General features: G+C 35.9%; 2 protein-coding genes across 3 annotated transcripts; one reads left to right on the forward strand and one right to left on the reverse strand.

Annotated features, from left to right (window-relative positions):
* The first annotated feature begins 1,317 nt into the window (after positions 1–1,317).
* Positions 1,318–3,364, forward strand: LOC131437831 (ubiquitin carboxyl-terminal hydrolase 46). The gene is made up of 5 exons (XM_058607443.1): positions 1,318–1,524; positions 1,618–1,698; positions 1,758–2,534; positions 2,601–2,744; positions 2,805–3,364. The coding sequence occupies exons 1-5, from the start codon at positions 1,522–1,524 to the stop codon at positions 2,913–2,915; spliced, it is 1,116 nt and encodes a 371-aa protein (XP_058463426.1). The 5' UTR covers positions 1,318–1,521; the 3' UTR covers positions 2,916–3,364.
* Positions 3,365–3,820: 456 nt separating this feature from the next.
* Positions 3,821–4,911, reverse strand: LOC131437957 (large ribosomal subunit protein eL21). Of its 2 annotated transcripts, none has more exons than XM_058607661.1 (3): positions 4,823–4,911; positions 4,437–4,601; positions 3,821–4,223 (listed from the first exon to the last, which is right to left on the reverse strand). In XM_058607661.1, exons 2-3 carry the CDS (start codon positions 4,563–4,565, stop codon positions 3,867–3,869), a joined length of 486 nt encoding a protein of 161 aa, XP_058463644.1. In that variant the 5' UTR covers positions 4,566–4,601; positions 4,823–4,911; the 3' UTR covers positions 3,821–3,866. The 2 variants fall into 2 exon arrangements, with proteins under 2 accessions (XP_058463644.1, XP_058463646.1); XM_058607663.1 differs by having other exon boundaries at positions 4,829–4,892.
* Positions 4,912–9,253: the final 4,342 nt, after the last annotated feature.

Genomic DNA, 9,253 nt, shown 5'->3' on the forward strand with positions numbered 1-9,253 from the left:
TTGGCGCACCGTCAACATGCAAACATTATCAATGCGCTTATTACTTTATTTTGTAATTAAAGTGAGCCGTTATATTTTTCTTTTCCATCTATTACCAATGCTATAATCTACTCCAACATTTTATTAATCGGTGCTAGAAATTTAACATCAATTCTTCGAGCTGGAGCCCCGAAAAATGGAAGAATTGTGTGTAACAATGCTTTATTTTATAGGAAAGATTTTGGATTGAAATGACTAAAATGACCGGTCCGATATCATTTAGAAAAGCCATCCATTTTTAATAGCTCACAAGTTTATGTTTATGATTGCAATTCAGCAAAGTACATTAATAAATTTGTTAGTAATAAGAAATAGTTCGATAAGCAACATTATGTAAATTAAAATTAACTGCGTTATAATGAAAAAAAATATATATATGATATGTTCTGTCCGATAAATAGTTTCTCTTATATATATATATATATATATATATATATATATATATATATATATATATATATATATATATATATATATATATATATATATATATATATATATATATATATATATATATATATATATATATATATATATATATCTGAATCTTGTGAGGTTTCAAGTTACTCATGATCGAAAACCTAATCGGTTAAAGCTGGTAACCATCTGGGAAAATTATTCGCGCTTTGAATTACCATCATCAATTATCGGTTGAATATGACCAATTATTTATAAACAACCATACTAGTCAGAATAACTTGTTTTTATCATAAATTGTTGATGTTGGTAGAAAGATACGTTTGTACATAAAAAATATTAAATTAGACAAATTATACTCTGTTACTGAACTGTCAATCATTTCTTTTAGCTAAGATGTGTGCTACTAACAAGTAGATGCATGTGGATATGTCGTCTCTTGTTTGCAATAATAAAGAATAAAAAGCATTTCGAAGAATTTCGACGCTATAGTAGTCCTTTGAAGTGAATTTCTCGTTGCTAGACTAACTTCTACTTCGAAATCAGAATTAATTCAATACTGTCATCCCCCTCGGTAGAATCCGAAGTTTTAGGTAAAACTGTAGAATTTGGAAACATCTATTCGTAAGAGAGAGGAACTCGAGTTGTTTATTTTTATAAGATTCGTCCTCCTTTCAAAATCAAGTGAGTGATCGAGGAAAATAAAACCAAAATATGAAGTTTACCTAAAACGACAAAACCGGTATTATAAAAAAAAACGCGACGATTCATCCGATGGGCGAAACTACTCGATTGGGGTATATCAATCTGAGCGTGTACATCTCCCGGTATCGTGTTTCACGTACTTTACACATATGTCAAACAACGGCCAATAAAAACTTCCCATCATAACACCATCAGGAAGTTGAGTGAAAATTTATTATCAGCTGTGGAGAAAATTCAGTCAAAAATGAATCAGACATTGGGCATACCATTGTTTTTGTATCGAACATTAGCCGATAGTCTTTAAGTTATTTATTAATTGTGATTAAATGGTTGGAATAATCTGTTGAATGCTACGGCGTAATGGTAGGGACAACTCGATGCATGTTTTGATGGCATAATGTTCTTTCATTATTTCTTTTATGCTAATTGAATGGTAATTATTAACTTCTATTTCAGGGTGCAAATATCTCTCAGCTTGAGCGTGACATTGGTGCTGATCAGTTTCCCCCAAATGAACACTACTTTGGTCTAGTTAATGTAGATTTTTTTTATTAGTATTAAATATTGATCCTAATATAAACATGTTTTTTTTCTAGTTCGGGAATACTTGCTACAGTAATTCAGTACTCCAAGCGCTTTACTTTTGTCGGCCTTTTCGAGAAAAAGTCCTCGAATATAAGGCCAAGAACAAACGCACTAAAGAAACATTGCTTTCTTGTTTGGCCGATTTGTTTTACAGCATCGCGACACAAAAGAAAAAAGTTGGCTCGATAGCACCGAAAAAATTTATAGCTCGGTTACGAAAAGAAAAGGAAGAATTCGACAACTACATGCAGCAAGACGCGCATGAATTTCTCAATTTTTTGATTAATCACATAAACGAAATCATTTTGGCGGAACGGAATCAAACGAAAGGAGGAAGTGGGACGAGTGCAAATAAAAATGGAACCTGTACTGGAACGGGACCTGGAAATAGCCTTAATGGAGACAATGCCCAACAGCCACAGGAACCGACCTGGGTACATGAAATATTCCAGGGTATTCTAACCAGTGAAACGAGATGTCTGAATTGCGAGACAGTTAGCAGCAAGGATGAGAATTTTTTCGACTTGCAAGTAGATGTCGACCAGAACACCAGCATCACGCACTGTTTGCGATGTTTCAGTAACACGGAAACCTTGTGTAGTGACAATAAGTTCAAGTGCGACAATTGCTGCAGCTACCAGGAAGCCCAGAAACGAATGCGAGTCAAAAAGCTACCGATGATTCTGGCGTTGCATTTGAAGAGATTCAAATATATGGAACAGTACAACAGGCATATAAAAGTGTCACATCGGGTTGTATTTCCATTGGAATTGAGGCTGTTCAATACGGTTATATATAGTTTTTTTTATTTTGTTGAATGAATTATATAGCTTTAACGAAAATTTTTCTTATAGTCCGACGATGCAGTGAATCCTGATAGACTGTACGATCTGATGGCCGTAGTTATCCATTGTGGTTCTGGGCCGAACCGAGGACACTACATTAGCATAGTGAAAAGTCATGGATTTTGGTTACTTTTCGACGATGACATGGTTGATGTATGCTTAGCTATTATTTGTTTACAGCAAGTTTATTAAAATTAATCCTGAATATTGCAGAAAATTGAGGCATCTACCATTGAAGACTTTTACGGACTTACCTCGGATATTCAAAAGTCGTCCGAAACGGGATACATTCTATTTTATCAGTCACGAGACGCCACGACCTAAGGCACGAAGTACAGTACTAAAGTATGCTAATTCAGTTGATGCTGAGATGGGAAATGATTGTAAAAATGCCCCTGCCCATTCCATCAATATGCAAAAAATGAATAGTTATCGTTGAACTTATTTATTTTCTGTTGAGCTTAAGCATTAGTGATAAAACTTGAACTATTTTAAGCATGCGTACGGCAGAGGCGCAGTCAATGTTTAGTTTTCAAACAGTATCAACCAACTGCAATGTTTTACTTCATATATAGTTGACTTTTGCAGATACGCCTTAAATGATTGCGTTAGTTTGTCCAAACATCCGCTATGGTTAGCTTACATACATGAATATGCATGCATTGTATAAAAGGTATAACTGGAGTTGTGAGACATTACTATTACTAGCAAATAGTATAGCCGTCATTTCGCCGAATGTAGAGAAATATGATAATAAAAACTGGTTTAAAAAATCGTTTTATTTTTAAATTTAGCTGACCATACCCATGACCAATATGGTTAGCCCAAATGAGAGGGTGGATCTAACTCTATTGGTTTTGGCATATGAGATGTATAAGAGTACCGTTACTCTTTTTATAAATATTATTACCGTGAAAAACAGTCGATTCTTGTCAAGATCGAAAAATCGATGGAAAACTTTTGAGACGTTGCAGCCGATTTTTGCCATTTTTTTCGTTCGAGGTCATTTACATACGATTGGTTTCTAACTAAGAACAGGACCTTGCGCTTCGAAAAATGTAGTCCTTCAACAAAACTGGGTAGTTATTGGATTACGAAAAGAACCAAAACATAAGCGAAGCTGAATAAATGTTTCTAAATGTTAATGAAATCAAAGTGTGTTGAAAATCTTTGCTTGTTATTTGAATTTCAAAAATTTTCGGGATAATTCACAGTAATGACAAGTCATATTATTTCCACTTGTTTTTGTATTAGCTTATAAAACTTTATTGTTTCTTATGCAATGAACTCGTACGGGATCGGAGCTAAGAAGACCGGTTCAGGAGGATTCACAATAACCTGCTCTCCTCGTGGGGGCGCTGGTTTACGTTTCAGGCAAATTTTGGCCTTTGGGTTCTTACTTTTCACTTCGTGACGAGCTTTGTCATTCTCCTTGACACGACGAAGGAAGTCTTCCCGGCAGCGTGATGGCTTGACGTGTTCCACGCGTACATTGATTCGCTTGGCCAGAATCTTTCCACGAACGCGTTTGTTTACAATGACACCCAGAGCATGTTTGGTCACATTGTACACACGACCAGTTTTACCGTGGTATGCCTTGTAGGGCATACCCTTGTGAACTGCACCATGACCCTAAAAATGCAAAAATCTATTAATAAATACATCCACTAGAAACACTGTTGTTTGTAATCCAAGTTATCCTGTTCGGAAAATAAAACCGAAGAGAAATCAACTCAGAAAACATTTTTTTCTGTTGGAAAACAAATAAGAGGTAAACAGAATTTGTCTGTCAACCCCTCCTGAATATTTCCGTGAAAACCGGCTTAGTGGAACAAAAATAAATACCTTAATATCGACGTAGTCTCCGGCTTTGTACACTTTCAAGTACGTTGACAGTGGAATTGTGCCATGTTTACGGAAGGGCCGAGAGAACATATCCCTGGTGCCGCGACGGTAGCCCTTGGAGTTGGTCATTTTGATGACTTGATAAGAATTTGAAAACTAACGTGACTGAAAAAGATAAAACAATAAGATCAATGCCACACAATTGCTATCCTGCATGCTAATTGAAATTTTTTTTTGTATGTCTAATTTCAGCAGTAGCACTTCTATTCTATTACACTACACTGCTATACAGAAAAATACGATATATTTTGATTGCAGTAATAATAATGTATCTCTAAAATATTGTAAAAATGAATTGTTTTACTGTAAACTACAAAAATACATACTGATACCTTCACGTATGATGTGAAAAAGGTTATTCCTAACTATAGTTGTCAAAACGAACGGTTGGTAACAATGATATCCGGACAACTGTCAAGCATGTACACTGGAACAAAAACCTATTCGCAATTCATACTTAGTTTTCATTCATAGAGAGCGTTCATGTGTGATTTAAAGCTTATTCATCAAAACAGACCACACGCATGGCTGCCAGATGGCTGACTAAACGCTGCCAGCTGGAAAAATATGGCTGGTAGACATTCTGGTGACCGACTGCCTCACCGCTGCCAGATATACAACTCAAACGATACTACCGTATCCACCAGGATTTTTCCACATTGAAATCTTTGACATTTTCAGCGAAGGTGAGAAGATGAAAACGCTCGGCTAACTTAGACACAGGCGACTTTGTTTTGTCAAATTGGATTTGACAACCGTCACTGAATCAATTTTGGTAGCCGTCTGGTGGCCATGGCTGCCCAGGTAACCAAAACGCTATCCGGGTTATACTTGATTAGACCCCTTCGAAAAAAATTATTTGCGCATTCCGTTTCCCGCAGTACATATATGCAAATAAGCCCAGTATATGAAAACTAGTGATGCCACATATGCAGATTTATCTCTAAATTTACAGATTTCTGATTAACGCTGCCAAAATTTAGAGATTATATTCACTATGTTGAATGGGGCTCTTTGAAATTTACATCCTTACAGCATTTGACTACGCAAAGTTAATACAACGTTTTCGTTCGGTACATTAGGAAAGACGTGGTACCACATACAAATATATATATATATATATATATATATATATATATATATATATATATATATATATATATATATATATATATATATATATATATATATATATATATATATATATATATATATTCTAGTTTTTCGGATATACAACACTACTAAATAACCAGTACTCATTAGAACTCCACCTTAAACTGTTGAAATGCGCTGGAAATAAACAAAAAGTGCTACCTTAGTCAACATCCATTCCTCTAGCTGGAGCATAATAAAATGGCGTAAGCTACCTAACTTTTACACTAACACATTCGTAAAATGAGCGAAAACTCAATGACATTTATACTGTCACTGTCAAAAAAGTCCTGGCATTACATTCCTTTCGTGGAATTTGGCCTTTCTGTTTCAACAGACTTCGCAGCCGAAATAACCAGTTCTTCTTACAATTCCAGCATAAACTGTTGAAACTCGTTGGAAATTAACAAAAAGGTCTATCTTAATCAGCATAATCCATTCCTCTAGCTAGAGGGTAATCAAGTGGCGTAAGGCGCTTAACTTTTACACTAACACATTCATAAAATGAGCGAAATATCAATGATATTTATAATGTCACTGTCAATCGGGTTGATCGAGCACCCAGAAACGAGCAATCGATTAAGAATTCATTACTCATTCCGTCAGTTCGATAGTGTGGGATCTTATTCGGAATCCATTTGTGAATACAGAATTCCGGGGGAGTTGACTGGTTGGTATCGCCAGAATCGCTACCTTTACACTATAATTATTAATGTCATTTTGAATGATTACTACCCTCTTAGATAAAAACGCTCGACAGTGGTCCAATACGTTGGATCGTTGGTCCAATGAAAGTCCAATCAATTGTTCAACGAGAGACCAACACGGGACCTTCGTTTGCCGATTTTGAAACAGACCGTTGAACCGAATGCCATTTTTTTCGTTCAACAATCCCGTTAGACAGAGGTCCATCGTTGAGCCATTTTTAATATGGGGAGTTCGAGCCCCGTTAGACTCGTTGTCTTTGACCGATACATACACTCAGAAAAATGTTATGGTACCAGTTACTATATCAGGGATCATTTTGACCATGCGAGTGGTTTTCAACCGACAATTCAATCAGGTGATTTCAACAATGGTCAAGTTCATTTTTACTATAAAAGGCTTTACCTCTTGTGCAGTAATATTGAACAGTATATTGTCTGAATAACTTTTACGAATGTGATGGTTAGCGTAACCACGATTGCATTTTTTTCATTATTCTTTTTGTTATAACCAGAGCCATGGTATGTTTGACTTTTCGTTTCTAGTTATTTTGAAACTAACAATAATGGTTGATTCGACAATATTGAATGTCGGAAAAATATGCGCCATGTTTAAAACTTAAATGAATTTAAAATCCTACTAAGTACTAGAAAAATAAGAAAATTTGTTAATGATCTGTTTTATTTTCGAATCAAATTTTATAATATTGTCCATGCTGAAGTAACGTGTTACTGCTTACGTGGACGCATCGGAGTGACATCGAGCATCGTAGTAGTCATGTTGAGGTGTGGATCGGAACGGATCGTCGTACCGCCACCGCACCGCTACTGATTCCACTGATAATGTTTTCCCAGTTCAGATAGCAAACTTCCAACGGGAATGGCGATATTTGACTCAGGGTCCTCATCAGGAAGGAATTCTCATGCTGCGATGGCAGGTACATCGAGTCGTAGTCGGAAACGGTGCGTTTTTACGTCCGCTGGTCGACATAAACCGTCTGGAACTGGGAACTATCACTTCAGCTCATGTGGTGACATCAGTTCAATGCTGCATCACTCATTACGCCGTTGTCTGTTGAAAGGTTGATGATTGACTAGAAGCATTACTGGTTGCAGTTTCTGATCCAGGAATCTGGACCACTATCCGGTGAAGTATTTCCCGGAACAAGAATGTGCACCTAGAACGAAATCAACAGCTGAGTCAACAAGTAAACCTCAACACCTGTTAGAATACCGCACTGAGATATCTTGCTACTTTTCCCGTCATAAAGAGCTTATGTTGTTCCCCGCGACTAATTTTTCGTATACAAGACGTACATTTACATAACGATTCGACTTGACTGAAAATAAGTCGAAAAGTTCAATTTCAACGACGGAAACGAGTATGACTATAAAACTTACCTTAATTAGCTTCAAGACAATCACAAAATACAAAAACTTTGCATCTATCACTCCAGTTATGTTATACACGTACGAAATTTTCAACCAAACCGAAACTTATTTATGCCCAATGAAAAGATATATGCGTTTATTGACAATTTGTATAGCCAGCCTCAATAAAATACATAGTCGGTTGAAGATACGATCATGTAGTTATTAAATGGATTCTGTTTATAAGAACAATATGAATACTGTTTTCAAACTTCACACTCTTCTAACTACCTACATATGAACTCATGGTAACATTTGTACATTGTAAAGAAGAACATACTGATATGGTAGCAATAACTATTTCGCTTCTCAAATTTATCATGAGCGATTTCACCTTCCTTGTGATGGTTATTTGTTCTTAGTTTTGAAATGACAACTATTGTTAGAATGACCATACCAGAAAAAGTCATAAATACAAATAGTCTTCCCAAGTTATACTCTTTGTTATCTAGTACTTTACAATACAGATTGTGAATAATCTCATATCATGGTCGTTGTAACTATTTAAGCATATAGTTGAAAAGATCATGACAAACAGGTTACGGCTACTAGAGTATTTTTCTCAGTGTAGTTGTTGATGCTTTTATTTAACAAACAAGTAATTCTTGCTGCTAGGTAATATTACCTTTTAAATCTTCAGTTGCCTTTAATCCATCAGACGATTTATTTCTCTATTCGCTCTAATTCTTGATATAAAAACCTGTTTTAATCCACCTAGTGGTGTAGTGATGCCTTTCTCATGTACATATAATATTGTGGTATTCCATTCAAAATTTATCTCTTCGATTTTTGAAACAAACCAAGAGATTGTTTGTGCATTAACTAGTATAACATACAGAATAAAACAATACTTTGATTACGTGAGTCATTCACATTTTCACAAACCAAAGTCGGTTCGTGCGGCCACCAACTAACATGACACACAAACTCTTCTAGTACGCACTCTTAATTACGATTTAAATGTTTGTTGTATCCGAAAATATTTTAAGTGACGCTGTACAATATTGAACACACTTTACCCTATACCTCCGGAACCGGAAGTCGGATCCGGATGAAATTCAGGAATTCCGTATGGGACCACGAGACCTTTCATTTGAATCTAAGTTTGTGGAAATCGGTCAAACCATCGCTGAGAAAAGTGAGTGAGATCTATTTTGGTATATATGACCACTATTTCCGGTACTTCCGGAACCGGATACCGGGAACCAGGATAGCCGAAATCGGTTTGTTTAGTTGCCTACTGATAATGACTTTCGATTTGTGTGGTTTTGAGACCAGTTTAGAAATTTTTTTACGTTTTTTGTTTCGCCGGTTTTCATTTGAATCCAAGTTTGTGGAAATCGGTCAAACCATCGCTGAGAAAAGTGAGTGAGATCTATTTTGGTATATATGACCACTATTTCCGGTACTTCCGGAACCGGATACCAGGAATCAGGATAGCCGGAATCGGTTTGTTTAGTTGCTCACTGA

This window comes from Malaya genurostris, chromosome 3, assembly GCF_030247185.1.
Source record: "Malaya genurostris strain Urasoe2022 chromosome 3, Malgen_1.1, whole genome shotgun sequence".
NCBI classification, from domain to species: domain Eukaryota; kingdom Metazoa; phylum Arthropoda; class Insecta; order Diptera; family Culicidae; genus Malaya; species Malaya genurostris.